The 25,417-nt window shown below is 45.8% G+C and overlaps 1 protein-coding gene across 1 annotated transcript; it reads left to right on the top strand.

Moving 5' to 3' along the window:
* The first annotated feature begins 2,779 nt into the window (after nucleotides 1–2,779).
* On the top strand, nucleotides 2,780–6,131 carry LOC138956404 (uncharacterized). Its single transcript, XM_070327768.1, has 4 exons — nucleotides 2,780–2,884; nucleotides 3,516–4,417; nucleotides 4,745–5,770; nucleotides 6,055–6,131. The coding sequence occupies exons 1-3, from the start codon at nucleotides 2,809–2,811 to the stop codon at nucleotides 5,558–5,560; spliced, it is 1,794 nt and encodes a 597-aa protein (XP_070183869.1). The 5' UTR covers nucleotides 2,780–2,808; the 3' UTR covers nucleotides 5,561–5,770; nucleotides 6,055–6,131.
* The last annotated feature ends 19,286 nt before the right edge of the window (nucleotides 6,132–25,417 follow it).

Genomic DNA, 25,417 nt, shown 5'->3' with positions numbered 1-25,417 from the left:
GGTGCTTGGGGACTGGCAGTCGAACTGTTACCTTTCCTATTTAGATCAGCTGCCATGCAAAATGCTGGACTTCTACCGACTTATTTTTGCAAAGAAACTCTAACAAAAATGGTTCTCCCTTGGTTCCAATTTTGGGTGAAGGAATGGGTGCCTCCCCTTCCTATTTGGGTGAACATTGACCTGAAGGTCATGTGTCAGTGTTTATTCAATGTGGAATATAAATGAATAAAGAGGCCCCCATGCTTTGTATCCCAAAATTCGTACTTCACGTGTTGTAACTGTGAGTGTGTGTGTGTGTGTGTGTCTGTGTGTGGGTCTGTGTGAGTGATTGTGTGTGTGTGTGTGTGTGTGTGTGTGTGTGAGCGTGCATGCTTGCGTGCATGTGTGGATGGGTGGGCGTCTGTGTGTGTGCGTGTGGGTGTGGGAGCTGAGGCGAGGGGGAGGGGTTATTGAGTATCGTAGCAGCTAAGTGAAAATTTGTAAATTGCAGTTTAGTTGTAAGAGTTCTCACGGTCAGAGGAGGGGGGGGGGGTAAGATCTAGGGCAGAGGGATGGGAACGGAAGAATTAGGAAATCTGACAGTTGACGGCTAGCAGGGGTAGCGGCGGGGAGGGGAGGGCAGTTAGAGTGCGGATGGTGGGTATGCGTGGGCGTGAGAAAGTAGTCACTGAGGAAGGGAGGGTGAAACTCTGGAACTGGAGGGAACTGAGGGTTAGTTGTAGGTCACTCAGTCGCCAGCCGCGCTACAGCAAAGCAGCAATTTCAATTCGAACCCACCACCTTCCCCATCACCTCCTTTGTCTCATGTACGTCCGTGGTACAGGTGTCGCAATATCTGCCGCGAAGTCTGCTGCATTATGGTTAGCGTTTTATTGCATGTCTTAAATACTCTCAACAGGAGACTTAGGTCTCGAATGTACTCATTATATATTTGGTTCTGGGGGCTCTATTCGGTGTTCTTTTGTTTGTGAAATAGATATGTGATTCGTATTACATGTATTCATAATTAATGATCTGTTTCTGACAGCTTCATGTTTTGTCTTGTATGTTTTTATGTTCCATTTTGGCAAATGTCTTGGGTGAACATTGACCTGAAGGTCATGTGTCGGTGTTTATTCAATGTGGAATATAGATGAATATCCCATGACCTCCCTTCTTTGTCTCTGTTACTTCAGTATGGGTATATATGTTGTATTTTTATAGCTCAATAAATACATCATGGACTCCAAAAAATATATGATAGTGCAGATTCCGATTTGGGCAAAGGACTACTTTCCTCCCGACCTTTGACCTCGCGCCGAACAATGTGACACATTTGTATGAAGTTCTAAAATCGTATTGCACGGCTCAGAAAACCATATCAGTTGCACGCAAAAATGAATCTCAGAACTGATCTGATGTATGAGATGCAATAAGCAAAAGTTTCTTTCATTATGAAAGCAATGCAGGTCGAAAAAAACGAACATTCAACTTACAAGATAACCAGATGCTAGCGAACCAAAACAAAAACACGAGTACCCTCCCCTTGCATCGTAGCAGACGACTTTTGAGAATCTGTCGGTAGTGTGTTTTGGTGTGCGCCTTCAGCTATCAAACATCGGCTGTTTCACGTGTTTTGCGAGCAAGTCTACTCTTTTGCCTGGCTCTGCAGTAAGTCCACATATTTTTCCGTAATCCAGTCATATTCCTTCAAAATGCAATCAATCGGCGGTGACAGACGTGTCGGTCGCGTTTTCCTCATACCCATACCAGTTTAAGTTCATCCATGCAAACACACTCGCAAAACAGTTTATCACGTAGATACATTTCAAATAGGGAGCAAATGGTTAAATCTAAACCTACATATTTGTTCCCTAAAATTTGCTTCTCTGTCAATAAGCCTAATTACACACGTTCGAGAAAAACAACGTGGAATCAATTCTGAATCGAGTAAGCCAAATGGGTCCCAACCCCGTTTCGCCCGTTCTGCCGACCTGAAACGCAAAACAAAAGAATTGTGCGCTTCAACTAAATTAATTTCTATTCGACTTCATTACTTTCTTGCAACTTATGAACCTTTACTTAAAGCTTTTAAATGGTCTGAAAGTAGTGTTACCGCGTACTTATCGATGCACTCATTCGTTTTATTTTTTCAGCGACGGTCACTTAGTTTAAGGTTGCAAAAGGGCTAAGTCTCGCTGGCAACAGTTTTACCCTGCACAGATCGCAACAGTGCCGCTAGTAGTCTACACTTTGTGTTTGATGGTAGAATGGGATATACAGATTACAACACTCGTGGTTTTTTATATGGCTTGTATTTCAGTCAAGACCCAGCGGGAATATCAATCGAGAGCCACTCGCCAGAGGCTCGTGTCTCCAGATGATATTCATCCGCTGGGTCTTGACTGAAATACAAGCCCATATAAAAAACCACGAGTGTTGTAACCTATACATAAAGAGGCCCCCATGCTTTGTATCCCAAAATTCGTACTTCACGTGTTGTAACTGTGAGTGTGTGTGTGTGTGTGTGTGTGTGTGTGTGTGTGTGTGTGTGTGTGTCTGTGTGTGGGTCTGTGTGTGGGTCTGTGTGAGTGATTGTGTGTGTGTGTGTGTGTGTGTGTGTGAGCGTGCATGCTTGCGTGCATGTGTGGATGGGTGGGCGTCTGTGTGTGTGCGTGTGGGTGTGGGAACTGAGGCGAGGGGGAGGGGTTATTGAGTATCGTAGCAGCTAATGGAAGTTTCCGTTTAGGATTCATGCGCGCGAAGCGCGAGCCAATCAAAACCGAGTACGTGCAAAACCGGTAAAATCCGTTGCGTTGATCGCGAGTCATGGCGGAGTATTCAAGCGAAGCGATGGTGACGCACGCTTCGAGACAATTTGTGGAAGAAATCAAACCCATCCTTGGTAAGTGTTGATGTTTTTCTGTTCATTTAGTGTTTAGAAGTTGATCTGTCGAACCATTCTGCTGAATTTAGCGTTTTGAGTGCGTAGTTTTCATTTTGATGATAGTAGTTTGTGCTGGGTCATTTTGTATTGGGTGTTGAAATGGGGGTACTCGATAAACGACCTAAGTTATTTTTTGCCTTTCGCCGTACATGTGATATATTTGTTTCAAACTAATCTTGAATTATTACTCCGATGGTTTTTGTTTCTCAGTTGTTGTTTTCTTGAGGATTAAATTAGGATTAAAAGGAATAATTGTTCCTTTGCTGAAACCGGAAGTGCAAGACTAGGCCTAGCAACGAGTAGCGTAGCTTACACTGACCCTTGCGCATCACCATTCCTTCTTCCTTTCCCCCCAGTTAATCAGAGTTTATGGTCCATTAAACTTGTGTGATTACTAATTTGTTTCTCATGACAAGCAAGGTGATATAATAAATTAGAAACGAGTTAAAAAATAACCAAATACATGACAGAAAAACAAAGCAAACTTTTGTTTTGGGACAAAAGTAAAACTGAAAGTAAACAGGCCTTCATGGTTTCAGTACAAAATGATTATGAACATAGTATTACATTTTTTTTGTGTGTGTTACAGATGATGCTCACTTCCAGCAAATGAAGTCTGCTTTCACAGCAACTGGAAGAGGTCGACCACCCAAACTTCAGCTGGTACCACTGACCAACAAGCTATTGTTGCAGCTGGATCTGCTTCGGTTGGAAACAGGGAGGGATTGGAGTGACCTGGTTTCATTTCTCCCCAAAGTGTTCGACGTGAACTTGCTGCAAGGACTTGAAATCAAGGCAGAAATTGAGGGAACAGTGAAAGAAGCAACAAAGCTGGGGAATAAGACTGGATTAGAACTAGAAGCATTTTTGGATGTCGACGCAGGGCGTTGCATCATGGGCCGGAATGTTGGGGTTCATTTGCTGAAACATAGGATCACAAGAAACCACCTGCTGAATCCGGACCTTCTGGAAGACCTTGACCGTCCATCAGAACTTGTGAATGGCATGGTGCTCGATCTGATATCGTTCCACAAAAAGGAGAACCTATCGCTGACTTCGTGCAGACAAACTCTGACATTTCTTGGCGCTGACGTTGATGCTTTAAGTGATCCTCAACTCAATGCAAAACTGAACCACACATTCACCAAGTACCGATCTCTGGGCAAGAGCATCAATCGTCCAGGCGGGCAGGAGAAATTGAACATCTTTTTGTCACAGCCGTGTGATTTTTCACTGTTGACGTTGTCAACACCTACACCACTAAAGGATGCTTGGCACACACCTAATGGTGAGAAGCTGTCGGCAACACAGAGACAGTTGTCCAGTCAAAGACGCTGCACTGAAGACCTGGAGCATCAAAAGCAGCAAGATGAAGAAACCATCAAGGTTTTGAAGGAGATGGTCAAGAATAACAAAAATGAACTTGAAAAAGTACAGATTGAGCTGGAACAGAGCAAACAACAGACCACAATCTGTAAAGGAAAGAACCAGGTAGTTAATAATAATAATAATAATAATAATAATAATAATGATTATTTATACGCGCACACCTTCCCAAAGGGAAGCTCGTGGCGTTTACAAAGGCGCTTCATGCATACACTCGTACATAACAATCTCACAACCTTACATTCCACACAATCAACCGTACACAAAATAATAATAATAATAAAATAAGTACAAAATAAAGGATAATAAAGCAATTATCTAACTGTACATTATTAAAAACTCTAAAAGAATATTATACATCGGTGCCAAACATTTTGTACAAGATGAAGTAACTGCTTCTCACTGATCAGCAGAAAAGGCGGATCGGAAAAGGTAGTTCAGGAGGCTCTTAACAATGCGTTGAGAGTCATCAACACTATAAAAACAACAAACCTGTATAAACGTCTGCAAAGAAAAGAAAGAGAACTGAAGAGACAAGAAGCCACCATCAATCAGCACGCAGCAGGCAGGTGCGAACAAGTAGCCCGGGCATTGCGCCGTAAAGTGAAGCTTGAACAGACCCGGACTTCACATTTAAAGACGCAACTCCAACGTCTCCGACAAAAAACTCAGCAGAAGATAGCCCACCTGAATCAAGGAATCCACGACTTGCATGTGCAACCTCCCGAGCTTCTTGTTGGACAGCAGCCAGATGGTGTTGTCAGACTCAAAGATGAAAAGGGACATTTTCTCCCTGCCGCTAGAGTCTGCATAATGACTCTTGTTGGAGAGTGTGAGGTGTCAGCAGGCAGGTGCGGTGATGTCATTAAGACTGTTGTGCGTAACATTTTGGATGCACAAGTGCCAGAACATGATCTGCCATCACAGAGGACTGCATTGCGATTCAGCGACCAGGCACATGTTCTTACCAAAATGCATGTGGCCGATGTGCTCACAACCCAAGAACACTATGATTTACATGTTGACGGCACAAGTCGCAGAGGCAACAAATATATTTCCCAGTCTGTCAACACTCCAGATGGAACATACTCCCTGGGATACACTCCAGTGGCGAGAGAGGATACCACTACACTTGTGGAAGTCAGCATGCAGGTGTTGGAAGAGCTGAGCGACCTGTATGCATACGAAGAAACGCAGCAAAACTTTGTGCGCATGCTTTCGGGCTTGTCAAGCATCATGAGTGATTGAGCGGCAGTGATGAAATCATATGCAAAGCAACTTGAAGAGGAACGGCGTGTGTTGCTTCAAACGGAGGATGGTCTCAACTTTCTGCACTGCAATGCCCACTTCCTGTTAGGCCTGGCGTCTGAAATCAAGAAGATGCTGCTGGATGAAGACAAGACAAGACCTGAGGCCCCCCCCTGGCTTCTGCAAAGCTGGTGAATGTCTGGCATACAGGTAACTAAATTATGGTTGATTTGTTTCTCACTATAACTAGTATAAGAGGGATTTGTTTGATTCATGTCATATAATGAACCCAAGGGAAACGAAAACTTGCTCACTATAACATAAGAGGAAAATCACTGTAAGAGAGTTCACTATAAGTGGACTCCACTGTATGTGCACAGCAATCGTACATAGGCTCGCTCCACTGGTATAACACGTATTTTCTGATTAAGGAGCATTAGCGCTTTGTGCCTCGTGTCAAACTCAAAGTGTGCTTATGTTTTTTATGTTAACAGGTACACGCGCATGGCTTGTGACTGTCTTGGACCTCGCGGGGATGAAAAAAATGGATGCCGTGATGCTTGGCTAGCTTGACCAGCACCACCTTCTCACCACTTCCGCACAGAAAGCCGAAGATCTTAGGAAGAGACACAAGCAGATGGAAGCAGACGTCTTGACAAAGAGAAGAGAACAAATGGATGCAGAAAAACAGAAGAAACAGGCAGCAGAGGAGAAGAGGGGGCAGAAGGTCGAACGTGTTGTGAATGTAGTGAGACAGCACAGTGGCCCTTGTTCCAGTGCTGATGACGTTGACAACATGCTGCAGTACTACAGAACCAATGGCAGTTTGAAGGCAGCCATGCAAGCAGAGATCCAGTTCCAGAAACTGGTTCTGAACAAGAAGTCTTGCTTCTTGATTGTCACAGGCACAGCACTGGTACTGTACAACCGCCTGCGGCAATACTTCGGTGCTGAACCACTTGAGCAGCTACCCCGTCTTCTTCCTGAAGAAAGGATGCAGCCACAGGGCAGGAAGCGGATGCTTTTTGACACTGAGGAGGAGGAGGAGGAGGAGGAGGAAGAGGAGGAGGAGGAGGAGGAAGAGGAGGATGAAGAAGATCAGGACAGAGAGATCGATTGTGAATGTAGTGGAGGAGTGGAAGGGTAGTAGTAGATACACGAAGCCCAAGTCCAAGCGTCTTGTTTCAACTTTTTAATCAAGAAAACAATGCAAGGAAACGTAGAGGCCGAAGGCGAAACCCGTAGACAGCAAAGCAAGTGTAGTGTCGTGTTCAGCTGCTAGGAGCGAATGCATCTTATGCCGGTGTCCGGCCTATACTTATAGCCCCGGCGCGGACTGCACAGAAAGCACCGTCCGCCGAGAATAAAAATCGCCTGAATACGGCCAGAAACACGGAATCTGTGTTTCTTACACATGCTTTACCCTACGTTATTTAAACAAATACATAGCCAATCATAACAAACAATACATCAAATTAAAGCTACGACCTTTAGCTTTCCATTGCAATAGATCACATTTCATAAAAACTTATATTTATTTAGTAGGATGCAAAAACAATGGTCCTAGTGAAGGCACTGAACCAACTTCAGTGCGGAAAATTACAAAACTCTCTAAACTGGAATAATGGACAAACTCATAAATCATACAGATAAAAAGAAGAACCCTAGACAAACATCATGATATGCGTTACTTGGGGGAAAATTATACATTGACTTAGTACGAAGCGGTAAAGTCCGAAAGTAAATGGAATCGGCTAAATTCCTGCGCGAGTACCTGTCTGCATAAATTAGCAATCTTTGCAGAGGAACCAAGCATCACTCATTACAACCAAATCCTTATAAACAAACTAAAATCATATGCAACATAGGTACGGGATATGTAATAGTGATACAAAAATGACAAAACAATGATTGAAAAGACAAAGATGAGTTTGTGAGAATCAATTTCTCTCGACGATACATGAAAACCGGTCAAGGTCAGAGTGACGCTTTGGTCAGTTCGAAGCATTATCGTAAATAACACAATAATATGCAGCCATCCAGCCTAATCAGTGACTTCTATGCAAACCTAAATATAATTAGGACCGTATCAAAGATAAAAGGGACTTTGAAAGATAGAAGTTAGGTAGATATATAAAGAAAGGTATTTTATTAGAATTTGCGCCGGCAAGGTGCGCGCGCATCATCGTATCGTCTGCTATGGGATGGGTTATCCCGTTTGTACTGTACACAAGGCTGTTTCGCTATGCGATGATTATAGTGTTTAGGGTAGCGAAGTGCACTTTGCTACATCCCCCCCAACTCTTTTACATATCAGCGGCCGCGCTGATTTTAAGAAAAACAGGAAAGCCTAAGGGCTGAATTTATCAAACCATCTTAGATTATCCAAAAAGAGAAAAATTGCGAAAACTTTGCCTATGACTTTCACATATGTCACTGAGAAAATCGACAGTTACAAAAACATGTTCTCGTGATCAGTACCAGCTTTGCTAAATCAAAAGTGAGGCCTGCATTTTACAAAGTGTCTCACATATGATCAAAGTACTGCGTCAAAAACATAAAAGTGCAAACAATCAGGAATTTCATGGAAAAACATTGCTACATTTATCAAACCATGGCAATACAAAATGGGAATGAGATGACTTAGACATACGGTTCAATCATCTTGACAGTCAATTTTCCCCACTGAGAAAAAGTAACACAATGTCAACACTACCATACAAAAATGCAACCTTCATCCCCACCAACCCGTTTAGTTGATAATATAGGGTTTCTCTTTCAATGTGCGCTCTTGTATGCACAAGCTCAACACTCACAAAAACTCTCGCTCACGGCTTTACAGTAAAAGCTGTGTTTAAGACGTATTTTAGGTGAAAAACGTAACAGTTACAAAATGGACAGATTCACTAATGAATGACGTAGTTACCTGACACTGTTAAAATGATACATCATGTACAATACACCTGACACAATGCAATGACATCCAACATTACAAATGATCTGTACCAAGCCTATTTAAAGGTAACAAGGTAAATCATAACTTAGTTTACGCTTAAGAGAGCAATTAAGAAAGTGATGATACAGGGCCTTATTTGAAGGTCAGCAAGTATTCACTAAATTACTTTCAACCCTAGGTGGCAATTACCATCAGATTTGTAGTATCTGCTTGTGCCAAAAAAAAATCTTTCAATAAGCGCAAACATCCGCCAACACATTCCACTCAAAGCATCATGACAAATAATCGCAACAATCAATATCAATCATACCAATGCAAGAAACATGGCATAGCATACATGAAAATGAACATTATCAAACATCAACAAATTAAACGGCAACAAAACACCCGGCAGTAAACACACCTGCGAGTCTCTTCGTGGACGCAACACTTGCGTCACTTCACTGCCGCGAACACCGAGGAAAGTCTTATGTAATACCACATGGCTAACGTCACCAGCCCAAGTCTGTATCCGTCAAGTCCGATGTGACGTGTCACACTAGCTAAGAATGGGATTGCACGCGCTACAGCCACTCGAGTACAGTATATACACTGGCTGAGTCCTGTAGGCTCTCTACACCGTCATACACAGTCCGTTGAATAAGGGCTATAGTCACACTCACCAAATGGGCACCACACAGTTCCATCAAGGTCACACAACCGCAAAATAACACTTCGTCGAAGGTGGCGGCCGGCTTTTCTCGCAGGAAGCGGCACATGTCACGCTTCAGGGATTGTGGGTGGAGTCCTGTGGCGAAGGTCTTGAGCAGCGTGTTGTCGTTCAGTGTGTTGGCCTCGGCAGCATTGGTCTTGGCCAACGCAGCGCGTAGGTGGCTGGCGTACTCGCTAACGGACTCGCCGAGACCTTGGCCCGTATGCTTATGGGGGAAGTTCGCGACAACTCCCGAAGTTTTGAGTGACATCGGAAGTACTTGCCTCACTTTCGTATGCATGGGCCGGAGAAAGGGTTTACCTCGAAGCAAAGCGAGGAAGTAACTCAGGGTATTTTGCGACTACTTCTAAAGTTTTGAGTGACATCGGAAGTACATCCTCACTTTCGCATGCATGGGACGAAAAAAGAGTTTACTTTGGAAGCTAACGAGGAAGTAAATGAGGGTAAATGTACTACAGCCAGACCCAGTAGTAAACACGCTACTTCCACAGTTTCTCAGTGCAAAAAGGCAGGGCTTTTCTTCAGTTTTTCATGTCAAACCGAGCTGACGCTCCCAAAGAGAGAAAATAGAGGGAAAAGTCGTATCTTCTGCATGCATTTCGTGCAAATTTCCCTGAATACAAACCTGAGTTGCCAGCTTTGACTTTTGTTTGTTCTGGGTCATTGGCCACCACTCTTTCATTCCCGCTTATACGAGGGGGTTACTGTATTTCTATGAAAATCACGCCGTGGATCGTGTAACTCTGCATTTGCGCCACCGCAACTTTTTATCGCTTCACGCCGACGAAGAGGCAAGCTGCGAGGTAGATCTCTCGAATGATAAATTAAATTGTTAGAATGCTAGGCACTCAGCATGTTCTCAAGTGTTGCATTTCACATACTTATATCCTTAGCTATATTTCTGTATATATTTTTTGATGCTTTGATGGCCCTGGTGATCGTGACGATCTGTTTTTCTTCTCGTTTCCCCATGTTTTGGGCATATTTTCAGTTTCTGCGTCAAATGCAACAAAACGGAGATTACTGGTTATTCTTGGACATGTTCACTGATAACTTTAATGTTTTATGAATCTCCACGTGTAGTTTCTCTGTATATAGTTCCATATATACTTTGCAAGAAGCAGATAAAAACAGAGTGTCAACAACTCTCTGTAATTCGCCACCGCATCAATTCAATGTTAGATGTAACTCGCCACCGCATTTTTTGTTATTCGCCACCGCACTACGCAAATTGTTATTTTCAAACGCATCAACATCGTGGAGGCATTTAAACCTTTATTTTTGTCACAAAACTGACAGCAATTGATAGGAGCATTTTAACTTTAGTGCTGCAAGTTTTAAACTCAGGGGCGTGGCGTGATCTTGCCTATGCAAAGGATTTAAAGGCACCATGAGTTGACAAATCAAACTGTAGTATTTCTTCTTCTTTTTCTTCTTCTTCTTGGGCAGGAGTGAGCAAGTGTGTGTGTGTGTGTGTGTGTGTGTGTGTGTGTGTGTGTTGGTGTGAGCCTTGAGTGTTGATTTGTGTTTATACTCTTTGCCACAGACATCACACGCGTAGGCCCTACTTAGTGATTTGCACACATGTGTGGCGGTTTGGGTTTGCATTGCGTTTGCACGCACATTTTTTGTGGCACTTGGAGCAGTCGAAAGGTGTTTGCCCGATGTGCTGTTTGTTCACATGTGACTGGAGGTCTGCAGACCTCGTGAATGGTTTTTTGCACATCCCACAGGTAACCCTTGGACCCCCACCCTCTGTGTGATGGAAGAGCCTGTGGTTTCTTAATGTTCGTTGGTGTTTATATGTTTCCCCACATTCTGGGCATAAACACTGCTTTTGCTCTGACTTCTTTTTCTGCGGTTTCGAAGTCACTGGTGGTCGAGTAGTAACTTCTACCACATCACTGACATCAAGGAAGCTGTCAATGGTTTGCCCGGACTGTTCCAAATCCATCTGCAACCAAACCACTCGTATCCCGTCAGAAAAGTTATTGTATAAGCATATGTGATTGAAGAGCGCATTCTAGCAATAAACACTCAGTGGCTGAAATCACTAAGTTTGACAATATGGAACCTACCTCTTCCTGTTTGATTTGCGGTCACTTGAGTCTGAAACTGGGCCTGGAACGCTCCTGTTAAAAACATTGTGGGGCCAAATACCACATAATTCTAAAATTCTTAAGCTTCGTTGGTGTTTATGTGTGTGAAATAATTCTAAAATTCAGTCATTCCTATTACCACCGACAACACAAAAACTCATCAGTTTGACGCTGGAAGAGAAAAGAACGCCTCTGACAGACGTGACGTTTTTCGGGAAAGAAGAATGACGAAGACTGTGGGAGTGAAACGCCGCCAGGTGCGTCTCAGAAACGTGTTCTACAAAAGCTGAACTATACACTGAACTGAACAACTCCAAATCAATATTTTCAATTGGAAGTGACAGAATCACTGAACTCTTCAACATATTATGCAATTCATTAGACAGTTGCGGTGGCGAATAACATCCAAGACGTGAAATTGCGGTGGCGAATTACACGAAGCATCGGTGGCGTATAACATGAAGTCTAATTGTTTGTGTTTTCTTTTGCCGCGTGCGTCACCCAAAGACAAAAGTGTGCAACAGCATTCATCAAGAATACAAAGGACATGTTTAGCTCACAGGATATCATCACGGAAATGCATCAACTAGTGCTGTTTCGTTGAAGTTACGAAGGAAGGGACAAATCGTGCAATTTCAGCTACAATTCCAGCAGAAATCGGACTTCTAAACTGCCGAAACCTGACATTTCGACTAAAAAGCACGTACCTTAGATCTTGAGTATATACTTCTTTAAAATGTACTAATGAAGAATCTAGATGATGCCTGAAAGTCCTACAAATTTTCATTTTCTGTGAGAGACCTACCTTGCAGCTTGCCTCTTCGTCGGCGTGAAGCGATAAAAAGTTGCGGTGGCGCAAATGCAGAGTTACACGATCCACGGCGTGAAAATGGGCGTCGTTGTGTGCATGTGTGAGTGTCTGTGTGTGTGTGTGTGTGTGTTTATGTGCGTGCGTGCGTGTGTTTGTGTGCGTGTGTGTGTGTGTGTTCGAGTGTTGAAGTGTAAGTTTCTGCTATTTTTTTTGTCATTGCTTTATGTGTGTGTGTGTGTGTGTGTGTGTGTGTGTGTGTGTGTGTGTATGTATTTGTGCGAGTGCCTGTCTGCCTGTGTGTGCGTGCGTGCGGGTATAATTGTGCGTCTGTTCCTTCATACGTTTGTTTGCGTGTTCGCGCGTGCCGGGTGTGTGTGTGTGTGTGTGTGTTTGTGTGTGTGTGTTTGTGTGTGTGTTTGTGTGTGTGTGTGTGTGTGTGTGTGTGTGTTTTCGATGTTATGTGTGTGTTCGACGGTGTGTGTGTGTTCGACGGTGTGTGTGTGTGTGTGTGTGTGTGTGTGTGTGTGTGTGTGTGTGTGTGTGTGTGTGTGTGTGTGTGTTCGACGTTATGTGTGTGTTCGACGGTGTGTGTGTGTGTGTGTGTGTGTGTGTGTGTGTGTGTGTGTGTGTGTGTGTGTACCCACTCCCCACACTATGATGAGCTGACTATATTTGCGCCTTGATATTTTATTCATGTTCTTACGTTTTATGCTGTTTATTGTGATTCACCACACCCGAGTTTATCGTAATTGAGATAATAAAGTGTTCTATGTCTATGTATTATGTCTAATACACATGCACACACGCACGTAGGCTACAAAAATCCAATCTTGACTTTGAACTTTATATAAACATACATCCTCTTCACAATTAACGAGGACAAACGTAATTTACAAACACCTAAGTACAACAATTTTTCTGTTTTAAAAATTCGGACACACATTTTCTCAAATAATATGAAATTCGCTGAACTTATCTTCTTTTCACTACACCTTATATCTTGATTCCCAAAAAATGGAGTTCTGTCTTTTTAAATTTACCAGTAACACAAACATTCGCTCTGACCAAACTATTTTTGTCCAGCAGTTTTACCGATACACAATCATTAAAAAAAACACTACAAAAAGAGTTTTAAGTTAACCGACTTCGCTACCACATAAACAACCTTTTTTATTGTCCCCAACATTCTGGTCAACGAATAGACAGTCATTCTATTTAAGGACAATTATCACAGCTTTCGTTCAACCAGTTAAAAACAACAATTATAGTAAAAGCTACAGCGCGATCAACGTTTGCCCATTTACGAACTCGCGATGAGATTTGTTTCTTCTGGTCACCAAGCCTACCGTTTACAAACGCATGCGCACTAATTGGGATTCCCCCAATTTTCTCGACCTTGACCTCAGAACTCTCGAAGCCACTACTTCGGCGTTCAATTTAGCTCGTGCATACCGAGTAGCTGGCAACTTTGCTTTCGAAGTTCCCACTTCCAATGTAAAGGGCCTCTCGCTTGACATAATTATACGACGATATCGCATCTCAAGGGTCCTTACCCATCCAAAAGAAACCTCCAGCGCATACTACAATTGCAGGACATTCCGTTTTTAAAGGCAGCTCATTGGGAAATTATCTCAGACACAATATCGAAGACGTGAAATGCGTCAATCGAGCAACTGTCGTAACTTGGCTACAATGAGACGGTCTCCTACCTTGCACCATAGACACGGACTGTGACATTCTTGTTTAATTTAGGTGAAATGCTTAAAACAGAGTGACTCAAAAGCGACAGTTCGATCAGTTACTGACCGAAAAAAACGTGCTCGAGTCATTCGGCGAAGGTGGCGAGCTTTCAAACCAGCACGACTGAATTACTCAGAATGCCTTTTTTCATCATGCCTTTATTCTACACGAGTAACATAGTGCAGTGGTAACGGTTCCGGACTCTCGTTCATTTGCTCCGGGTTCAAGTTCCGCCGGGAGCTATATATTTTTTTTATTAATCTTTTCCTTTTTAAGCCTCCGCAATTGCATTCCGGCTGCAAAAACCGGGTTTTGCCTCTGTGTTAATTTTATTCATTTGCAAAAGAAACCTTCCTATGCTTTGAAAAAATCATATCATGTCTTGACTTACGCGCGTGTGTATTATGTGTGTCACTACGGTGAGTATGTGTGTGTGTATGTGTGTGTGTTGTGTTGTGTGTGTGTGTGTGACGTGTCACTTGTGTCATCATAGTTTCAGTGTGTGTATGAGTGTAGATTGAGAGAGAATGAGAGAAAGTGAGAGAGAGTGAGTGTGTGGTTATTTGTTTGTGACAGTGTGCGTGCGTGTATGGGTGCGTGTGTGTGTGTATATGTGTGCGCGCGAGCGCGCGCGCGTGTGTGTGTGTGTGTGTGCAGTGTGTGTGTGTGTTTATGTGTGCCGTCAGTGTCACTTGTGTCATAGTGTCAGTATGTGCATGAGTGTACGTTTGTCTGTGTGTGCGTGTGTCGTAAGAGAGAGAGAGAGAGAGAGAGAGAGAGAGAGAGAGAGAGAGAGAGAGAGAGAGAGAGAGAGAGAGAGAGAGAGCGACACTTCTTTGGCAATTTTGGACCAGACAGCGTCTTTATGTTTAACAGTTAGACTGTTCTGAAATTTGGACAGAATAACCGTTCTTTCGTAAAACACTTCTGTCAAGAGTACAGCAATTTCACCATCTGAAAAAGGCGCAGAACGCCCCTCTGTGTCTACTTTCTTTTTGAGCGGCACACGTGCCTTGCCATTTTCGTTGACTGCCATGTTGATAGAAACGTGCACATGCGTATTAGTAGGGATTCCCCCAATTTCCCCGACCTTGACCTTAATACTCTCGCTGTAACTACTTTGGCGTTCAAGTCAGTTCATGCATTGTGAACAGTTAGAAAGTTGACTTCGGGAGTTCCCACTTCGAAAAGAGGCCTCTACTTCCAGTGTTTCTTACTTCTAGTTCATGCATACGGGCCCTTGTTGTCGCCTGTGGAAGGCGGCAGCCAGCGCGACACTCTCTCGCTGGTCGCCCCACGTCTGCTCCCAGATGGAGTACATTTTGGCTGGCGTGTTGACCTCCGCTGCTGGTCGCCTGATGACCTCCTGTCGAGCCCTTCCGTCCAGCGCTCCAAGGATCCATGCCGCTGCAGCAAGTGCAGGGAACGTCTGTAGCTGCAGGATCAGCTTGGCCTCCTGGATGAAAGTCTCGGCGCAGTCGCCCTCGCCGGTGAAACGCCTCAGCTTGCAGAGCCGCAGGTTGGGGGTGTTTGCCTCGTCCGCCATGTTTGCCTGTACTGTCTTCTTTCAGTTGATGCTTCTGTACCCTGCTGCGCAGCGCCAAATGTAGTGGAGGAGTGGAAGGGTAGTAGTAGATACACGAAGCCCAAGTCCAAGCGTCTTGTTTCAACTTTTTATTCAAGAAAACAATGCAAGGAAACGTAGAGGCCGAAGGCGAAACCCGTAGACAGCAAAGCAAGTGTAGTGTCGTGTTCAGCTGCTAGGAGCGAATGCATGCTCATGCCGGTGTCCGGCCTATACTTATAGCCCCGGCGCGGACTGCACAGAAAGCACCGTCCGCCGAGAATAAAAATCGCCTGAATACGGCCAGAAACACGGAATCTGTGTTTCTTACACTTGCTTTACCCTACGTTATTTAAACAAATACATAACCAATCATAACAAACAATACATCAAATTAAAGCTACGACCTTTAGCTTTCCATTGCAATAGATCACATTTCATAAAAACTTATATTTATTTAGTAGGATGCAAAAACAATGGTCCTAGTGAAGGCACTGAACCAACTTCAGTGCGGAAAATTACAAAACTCTCTAAACTGGAATAATGGACAAACTCATAAATCATACAGATAAAAAGAAGAACCCTAGACAAACATCATGATATGCGTTACTTGGGGGAAAATTATACATTGACTTAGTACGAAGCGGTAAAGTCCGAAAGTAAATGGAATCGGCTAAATTCCTGCGCGAGTACCTGTCTGCATAAATTAGCAATCTTTGCAGAGGAACCAAGCATCACTCATTACAACCAAATCCTTATAAACAAACTAAAATCATATGCAACATAGGTACGGGATATGTAATAGTGATACAAAAATGACAAAACAATGATTGAAAAGACAAAGATGAGTTTGTGAGAATCAATTTCTCTCGACGATACATGAAAACCGGTCAAGGTCAGAGTGACGCTTTGGTCAGTTCGAAGCATTATCGTAAATAACACAATAATATGCAGCCATCCAGCCTAATCAGTGACTTCTATGCAAACCTAAATATAATTAGGACCGTATCAAAGATAAAAGGGACTTTGAAAGATAGAAGTTAGGTAGATATATCAAGAAAGGTATTTTATTAGAATTTGCGCCGGCAAGGTGCGCGCGCATCATCGTATCGTCTGCTATGGGATGGGTTATCCCGTGTGTACTGTACACAAGGCTGTTTCGCTATGCGATGATTAGAGTGTTTAGGGTAGCGAAGTGCACTTTGCTACATGAAGAAGACGGGAGTGAAGACGTTGACTTCGAGAAGAACTTCAAATTTGAGAGGGTCGGAGAAATCATAGCAGTGTACTATGTGGAGGGTTACTTTGTTGGGGAGGTGACATCTGAGGTGCGTTGCATAGAGCGTTTCGATCTGTTCGCGAAGAGACAAACAGTTTTCATGTTGTAGGAAACGCTATGTTCGCGGCGAACTGTTCGCGGCGAGCTCAATTTTACCCTCTCTACCTATGTTCAAGTAAATGGACCCATCTCTTCGCTGACAGCCGAGTCAATGCATGTATATTGGGGGCGATCATCCGAACAGTCGCTTTGTACTTGGAACAGCCCTCCCTACCCGCACTGACAAAAGTAGACGAGTCCAATCGCTTACAGCTCAGTCCATGAGTACATTTTAGGGGTGACGGTATGCAGTGGCCCTCAGGATATCTGTGTGTGTGTGTGTGTGTGTGTTTGAGTTTCGTACCCCACGTGGAGAAGCAGGGCCTTTCCTTTTCTTTTTTTTGGTGGTCAGATTTGACAGTTAGATTTCTTGTCGAGTCCGTGGAAAAGCGTTGTGGTCTTCATTTCATTCAATAAAGGTGAATGTTTAGGAGTAAAAAGCCCGTGTGCGCGGGCTCTCTCTCTCTCTCTCTCTCTCTCTCTCTCTCTCTCTCTCTCTCTCTCTCTCTCTCTCTCTCTCTCTCTCTCTCTCCGTGTCTCTGTCTTTCTCTTTCTCTCTCTGTTCGTCTGTCTGTCTCTCCCTCCCTTTCTTTTTCTTTCACGATCTCTCTATCTGTCTCCCGCAGTGGGGCACTGCGGTTATGAAATTAAAGGCCCCTCCTGTTTTTGGAACCGCAGTAGCTTTCTAGTTTGCTGTTAGGTAGATTTTTGGTTCCTCTTTCCTGTCATGCTCTCTTTTTCTTCATGAATTCTTTTCTTTTTTCTGCCTTTGTCACGTTTCAATATATCACTTAAGGTGATTATGAACCGGTTAATTACTACTAATTAACTAACCACACCACGATCCACTCTCGCAGTCATACAATTAAATAGAGTCAACAAAAGTATAAGTTTCAGACGCCTGTTTATGTATAAACTCTCCACCTCCCTCGAGCCTTCACTCAAAATATGTTCCTTTTACGTTCTCAACACGTAAAAAACCAGTGTTCACTGACAAAATGCCAGTAGTATGTAGAAAATTATAGGAACACGCTGAACCCGTGTAAATATAGTTAAATGAGAATGTTCTGTTCGAAAAGCTCTAGTTCGTGCAGGTGTCCACACCCCACGTTGTCCCTACTCCAATGAAATCATAGATACGAAAAGACAACGGTGGTCAACGGGGTGCGTACGACATGGTGCACTTAGCTTTATCTCTGCTGCTGCTGCTTAGCCGGTATGCTGGTTAGTCGGTTCGCTGGTTAGCCGGCCCGCTGGTTAGCCGGTTCGCTGGTTAGCCGGTATGCTGGTTAGTCGGTTCGCTGGTTAGCCGGTCTCCTGGTTAGCGTAGCTTCAACAGGTCCCGCCAAAGTCAGCCGTGCAGATGTTACAGGAACTCGAAACGAACGAATCGGATCGAACGAACGAACGAAGGCTGCAAACAGAAAGCATCGGTGCACTAAACATGTCAGCTACCCCTCACCCACCACCTTAAAACATGTCATCTTTAAATATCTCATCGAGCACGTGGGCCTGCACAAAACGGACTTTTTACAACAACAAAACAGCCATTTTCCGTCCTTCTCTCCCTATCTGCAAAAACCATATACAGATTAGTATTTTAGCGTCACAGAGAGTAAATTATGCGCTAACCTGGAAAGAACAACAGAGAGTATTTCATTCCACAACACAGACTCATCAACAGCGTTAAATAATGATTTATTACCTCAAAAGCCTATGATTGTACTCTCAATGGAAGCAAAGTCCGCCTCCTCCCTGGAACAGCCTCTGTTCGTCAACAGTGACCAAAAACCTCCAGAACCCCTTGTCGAATCCTTATGCGAAAGCCATCGCCGACGAAGGAATGTTGACGACTTGTCCTCAGCAAAATATGTGGCAGTGTGAAGGAAATAACCGGTGGAAGCTCCCCTAGAGTGCCGAATATAATACTCGGTGAAAAACCATCATACTCTAGAAACTGTGTATTAGATCCTTCCCCTTCTGCCGCTGGGTGTCAAGTGCCCCGTACTCGTGTCTCTGTCAGACAACCTAGCCAAATAACACGTGACTGACCTTGTCACAAAACCAGTCCAGCTATACACAATTTTGCCTCCCCAAGCAGAAAAAAGACACGAGAAACTCAATCCCTGAAAATCCCGTGTGCGCTGTCAGCGAAAAACCTGTCAGCTCTATGACAGCAGAAACCCGCACTGTGAAGCTCGTGCGTTTCAAAACATCCGTGCTCGGGAGCACTGTCAGCAAACTCTGCTGTGTCCAATATCACGCACAGGCGCTTTCTATCATAACCGACCAAGAACAGGCACTCCACTGAGTGACACTTTCTTGGTCTCTGTCACCCGATCGTGACACACCTCCCCTCTTCAAGACGAAACCTCGGTTTCGCTCACAGTCATGTTCTCCTCTACAGCCCGAGAGAGAAAGTCAGCTCCAACATTGTTGGCGCCCGGAATGACGCGTACCGTGAATTGGTACGGTTGGAGAATCAACGCCCAGCGCATAAGTCTGGCGTTTGCCAACCTTGCAACCTGAAGATATTGCAGAGGTTGATGGTCCGTCTCCAGACAGAAAGGTCGTCCGTACAGGTACGCTTCGAACTTCTGGATGCCCCAGACAATGGCGAGACACTCGCGTTCAACCGTTGCATACGCTGCCTCGGCCGAGGTCAGCTTGCGGCTGGCGAAGCAAACAGGGTGCAAAAACCCCTCTGTCTCCTGAAGCAACACTGCCCCAAGTCCCTTCCCTGAAGCGTCTGTCCTCAGCACGAAGTCCTTGTTCAGGTCTGGTAGTCGGAGAATAGGCTGACTGGTGAGTCGCCTCTTCAGGGTGTTGAATGCGGAGCTGCATTCCTCAGTCCACACTACAACGGTCGGTTGTAGTTTCTTGGTAAGGTTGGTCAGTGGTAGTGCGATTTCGGCAAAGTGCGGGATGAAGCGTCTGTAGAAGCTGGCTAGGCCCAGGAAAGACCTGACTTCTTTCTTCGTGCGCGGTGGCTCCGCCTCCCGAATCTTCTGGATCTTGTCGTCCTCTGGAACGAGCAATCCCTCGCCGACAACATGACCCAGGAAAGACAATTCCCGAAATCCCAAGTAGCACTTGGACGGTTTAGCTCCCAGATTTCCGTCCTTCAACCTTCCGAACACGTCGCGCAGGGCGTCGAGATGTTCAGTCCATGTCTCTGTTGCGATCAGCACATCGTCGATGAAACTGCTGATGTCCTCGCGCTTCAAGGGTTCCAAAAGTTTCCTCATCATGCGAGTGAAGACGGCACCTGCATTCTGTAGACCAAAAGGCATGACTGTCCACTGGAACTGGCCGAATGGAGTGGTAAATGCAGTCTTTGGGCGATCTTCCTCGGCAACTGGGATTTGCCAGTATCCCTTGGTGAGGTCCAGTTTGGAAAAGTACTTGGCCTTGGCCAAGTGACTGAAGAGGTAGTCCACATCAGGCATGGGTTCCGCGTCAAACGCCGTGATTTTGTTCAGCTTCCGGTAGTCGACACAGAACCTGACGCGTCCATCCTTCTTCTTCACAAGCACAATTGGTGAACTGTAGGGAGAGTTCGCTGGCTCGATGACGCCCAACTTCGTCATGTCGGCGATTTCCTTCCTGACCACCTCCTTCTGGGCATGAGGCATGGGATACTGCTTCGTCCTCACTGGCTGTTTCTCCAGCAAGTCGAAGGTAAACTCCTCTAGATGCGTCTGAAGTGGTATGTCTGTAAGGACCCGTGCTGCATCCTTCAGGATCTCTTGCAGGTCCGCCTGCTGGTCGTCCCCAAGATCAGGTGAGATGTGCACGTCCGTGTGATCCTCACTAGCCTCCAGCGGACAAACTGGTACACGTCCTCCTCCCTGTTCTTCCGTTGTCTCGTCCATCACGACAGCAACTGCTTCTGTCACTTTGTCCTTTTCCCCGTAGGCAGTCCTCTCTATGTAGGCGCGCAGCAGGTTGGCGTGGTACAGGCGTGCTTTCCCGTTCATGACGATCCTGTAGTCGTTCTGGCCCACTTTCGCTGTCACCTCAAAAGGTCCTTGCCACTGCAGTTGTAGCTTGTTGTGTTTGACAGGTAGAAGTAGCAACACCCGTTCTCCAATCTTGAAGCTGCGCGGCCGTGCCTTGCGGTCGAATCCTCGCGCGTAACGCTGTGCTGCTCTTCCCAGGTTCTCTTGAGCCAGTTTGCAGGTCTCTTCAATCCTGTTCCTGAGTTCTACGATGTAGGTCGCTGTCGTCTGCACCTCCTCGTCAGCTTCTTCGTCTGTCCAAGCCTGACGCAGGATAGCCATGGGACCGCGTACCTGTCTGCCGTACAACAGCTCGAATGGGGAAAAGCCCAAGCTCTCCTGAGGAACCTCGCGGTATGCAAAAAGCAATGCTGGGATGTACCTGTCCCACGTGCGTGGTTTCTCCTGAGCTAGTTTCCTCAGCATGGTCTTCAAGGTGCCATTGAACCTCTCCACCAGTCCGTTGCACTGAGCATGGTAAGGAGTGGTGAAGTGCTGCTCCAGTGATAGCAGTCGTGCTGCCTCCGCCATCACTCCTCCCGTGAACTGCGTGCCTCTGTCGGTGAGTACCTCTGATGGAATTCCCAGCCGGGACCACATAGTAACCAGAGCCTCAGCTACTCTCGTGGCTTCAATCGATTTCAGAGGGATCGCCTCTGGGTATCGAGTAGCGTAGTCCACCATGGTCAAAATGTATCTGTTTCCGTCCTCAGACGCAGGCAAGATGGGCCCGATGATGTCCACTGCCACCCGACGAAAGGGTTCGTCGATGAGCGGCATCTTCTCTAAGGGGACCTTCCTCACCCTTCCTTTGGCAACCACCTTCTGGCACTTATCGCAGGACGCACAGAAGCGTCGGACATCCGTGCAGATGCCTGGCCAGTAAAAGTGGCGCCAGACACGATCCGTGGTCTTCTTGGTACCAAGATGACCTCCCAGAATCGAGTCGTGTGCCGTTGCCATGACACCCTCGCGAAACTCGCGAGGCACGACAACCTGTTTGAATGCACCTTCCTTGTTGCTGAACTCACGGTAGAGCAACTTCTTGTCCCTGAGGAACCTTGACCTCCCATGCTTCCCGCTCAGCTTCACCTTCCCCGACTTCGCGTGCTCCCGAGGAGTCGCTAATGTCGGATCAGATGCCTGAGCCTTCGCGAGAAGCGCGGGGGTCACGTTCCCCAGGGCAGCTCGTGCAGCAGGTAGAGGTTTGAGAGGTTTGTCCTCTCGCTCCGCCTGTGCCCGCGTGAGCACTGAAATGACGTCGGGAGACCGATAAACGGGAACCTCCCTGGTGACGCCGTCCACAAACTGAACCCGGTTTCCAATGAGCAGGTCGCATGGAGGATCGTCCATGACGACGGCCACAATGGTCCCCGTGAACAACGGTGTTACGACCTTGATCACTGCCGTGTTCAAGTCGTAAGCGTGAGATGCCTCGGCCATTCTCACCCTGATGCTGTCTCCTGTGTAGGCCATAGCTGGAACTAGACTCGCCCGAACCACTATCATGTCTGCTCCTGTGTCCCGCAGACCTTCGCCCTTCACTCCGTTAACGTAGACGTTGCAGTGGGGCTGGAAATGCTTCCTGGAGCACGGAACGCAGAGTTGTGGAATTGTGCATGAGCTCGTGACGTCCCTTAGCTCCTCACTGCCAACAAAGTGTACGCCCTTCTGGTCAGCCTGTCTCCTGTGGCAGTCCTTCTTCACGTGGCCCCGCTTGTTGCAGTAGTAACACTGGATGTCAGATCTGGAACTCGATCCCTTGTGTCCCTGATCGTCCTTCCCGTCCTTGGGTCCTGAAGAACCCGAATTTCCCGATTTTCCTGGCCGTGAGCCTGAAGATTTGCCGGAGATCGCCTGGGCGTCCTCGTGTACTCTGATCCAGTCGGCTGCCTCCTGAGTAGTCTTTGGCTGGTGCTCCTGCACGAAGGTCACCACCTCAGGTCGCAGGCTGGACATCAGTTGTTCCATGACAATGAGGTCGGCAAGGTCGTTGACGGTCCAGTCCTTTTCGGCCATCTCCACCCAGCGCCGCAGGTAGAGATTAAGGCGTGCCACAAACTGATGACTCAGCTCGCCGCTCAGTCTCTTGCTGTTACGCAGACGTCGTCTGTAGGCTTCCGCAGTCAGGTTGAAGCGCTGGAGTAACGCCTTCTTAAGTGCCTGATAGTCTCTCGCCTCGTCGTCATCCAAAGCGTTGTAGAGCTGCAATGCGCGTCCTTTTAAGCAGGTGCTAAGGCGGCTAGCCCACGTGGCCTCTTCCCACTTCTGGTTGGATGCAATGCGCTCAAACCGGCGTAAAAAGTCGTCGAGCTCGTCCTTGTCATCGTCGAACGTCGGCAGTCTCGTACGGTCGGCAACAAACGTCGGCGCGCTAGCCTGAGTAAGCGTACCCTTCTCGGCCTGTAGCCTAGCTAGCTCTAGCTGGTGATCGCGATCCGCCTGTTCCTTCCGGTCTAGTCTGTCACGTTCGTCTTTCTTTTCCTGTCTGTCTCGCTCTCTTTCTTGTCTGTCAAGTTCGTCTTTCTTATCCTGTCGGTCACGTTCGGCCTGTCGTTCGGCCTGTCGTTCCCTTTCTTGTCTGTCACGTTCTCTTTCTTGTCTGTCAAGTTCGTCTTTCTCTTTCTTGTCCTGTCTGTCACGTTCGGCCTGTCGTTCTTGTCTGTCAAGCTCTTCTTTTCTCGTCTGTCGCTCTATGTCTTCCTTACGTTCTAGCTCCTTGCGTTTAAGCAAACTACGCGCTCTAACGCGTGCGTCTCGCTCTGTCTGTTCCTCGCTACCAGGAGTCTCAAAAGTTAATCTCTTCGTAGGAGATCCCCCTGTAGCCATGGTTAGTTTTAGCAAAGCTTTATTACCAAAGTAAGTCTAACGCAGCTATAGCTAGAACACGCGGTGACGAAAGCGGTGGATACAAAAATCCAGCAACCGGAAAATGCAGAAGAAAAATCCAAACGGTGTAGAACAAAACGCGTAGCCTACTTTATGGCTGCTTTTTGCGGTGAAACAAAGTGTTTCCCACAGCCGTGGCCTACTTTATCGGCTGCTTTTTGCGGTGAAACAGAGTGTCTCCCACAGCCTTGGTTAGGACAGAAGTCCTCGGACCCTTCCCCCCCAAAATTCCAACAAAGTCAAAATATGGAGAAAAATCCAAGTAAAACAAGACAGTAGAAATGTAACCTGTTACAGAATGCGAAACAACAATGTAGAGAAAACTGAGTAAAACGAATAACAAATCCGCTAACCCCGCTCAGCTCTCTGCAACGGAAAACTCTGAACGTACAACAACAAAGATTCACAAACAAAGAAAAGGGAGATAATCACAGTTAGCGCATACAATAACTCACAAATTACAATTTACATTTCCTGCAAGATGTGAATCGCTTAAGGTGTGGTATATGATCAAAACTATACAAAAAAGGGTAGCACCAAGCAGAAAATAAGTCGAGCACTGACGAGATTATCTGCTCTTAGTTATCCTTAATTGGTGGGTCTTTATCAGTTGGAAATTAACTGAGTAAATCCCGGCTTGGCCCCCATGTGTCACGTTTCAATATATCACTTAAGGTGATTATGAACCGGTTAATTACTACTAATTAACTAACCACACCACGATCCACTCTCGCAGTCATACAATTAAATAGAGTCAACAAAAGTATAAGTTTCAGACGCCTGTTTATGTATAAACTCTCCACCTCCCTCGAGCCTTCACTCAAAATATGTTCCTTTTACGTTCTCAACACGTAAAAAACCAGTGTTCACTGACAAAATGCCAGTAGTATGTAGAAAATTATAGGAACACGCTGAACCCGTGTAAATATAGTTAAATGAGAATGTTCTGTTCGAAAAGCTCTAGTTCGTGCAGGTGTCCACACCCCACGTTGTCCCTACTCCAATGAAATCATAGATACGAAAAGACAACGGTGGTCAACGGGGTGCGTACGACATGGTGCACTTAGCTTTATCTCTGCTGCTGCTGCTTAGCCGGTATGCTGGTTAGTCGGTTCGCTGGTTAGCCGGCCCGCTGGTTAGCCGGTTCGCTGGTTAGCCGGTCCGCTGGTTAGCCGGTCTCCTGGTTAGCCGGTCTCCTGGTTAGCGTAGCTTCAACAGGTCCCGCCAAAGTCAGCCGTGCAGATGTTACAGGAACTCGAAACGAACGAATCGGATCGAACGAACGAACGAAGGCTGCAAACAGAAAGCATCGGTGCACTAAACATGTCAGCTACCCCTCACCCACCACCTTAAAACATGTCATCTTTAAATATCTCATCGAGCACGTGGGCCTGCACAAAACGGACTTTTTACAACAACAAAACAGCCATTTTCCGTCCTTCTCTCCCTATCTGCAAAAACCATATACAGATTAGTATTTTAGCGTCACAGAGAGTAAATTATGCGCTAACCTGGAAAGAACAACAGAGAGTATTTCATTCCACAACACAGACTCATCAACAGCGTTAAATAATGATTTATTACCTCAAAAGCCTATGATTGTACTCTCAATGGAAGCAAAGTCCGCCTCCTCCCTGGAACAGCCTCTGTTCGTCAACAGTGACCAAAAACCTCCAGAACCCCTTGTCGAATCCTTATGCGAAAGCC

The sequence above is a fragment of the Littorina saxatilis genome, unplaced genomic scaffold (genome assembly GCF_037325665.1).
Source record: "Littorina saxatilis isolate snail1 unplaced genomic scaffold, US_GU_Lsax_2.0 scaffold_323, whole genome shotgun sequence".
Taxonomy (NCBI): Eukaryota; Metazoa; Mollusca; class Gastropoda; order Littorinimorpha; family Littorinidae; genus Littorina; species Littorina saxatilis.
The sequence above is the reverse complement of the archived record's forward strand: the minus strand, read 5'-3'. Positions and strand labels throughout refer to the sequence as shown.

What these genes read in the sequence shown, in the direction of transcription:
- LOC138956404 (XM_070327768.1), top strand. Translation starts at nt 2,809, where the DNA reads ATGGCGGAGTATTCAAGCGAAGCGATGGTGACGCACGCTTCGAGACAA. An exon ending in AGAAATCAAACCCATCCTTG is followed by an intron (nt 2,885 to 3,515) that starts GTAAGTGTTGAT and finishes TGTGTGTTACAG; the next exon opens with ATGATGCTCACTTCCAGCAA. An exon ending in TCTGTAAAGGAAAGAACCAG is followed by an intron (nt 4,418 to 4,744) that starts GTAGTTAATAAT and finishes GGATCGGAAAAG; the next exon opens with GTAGTTCAGGAGGCTCTTAA.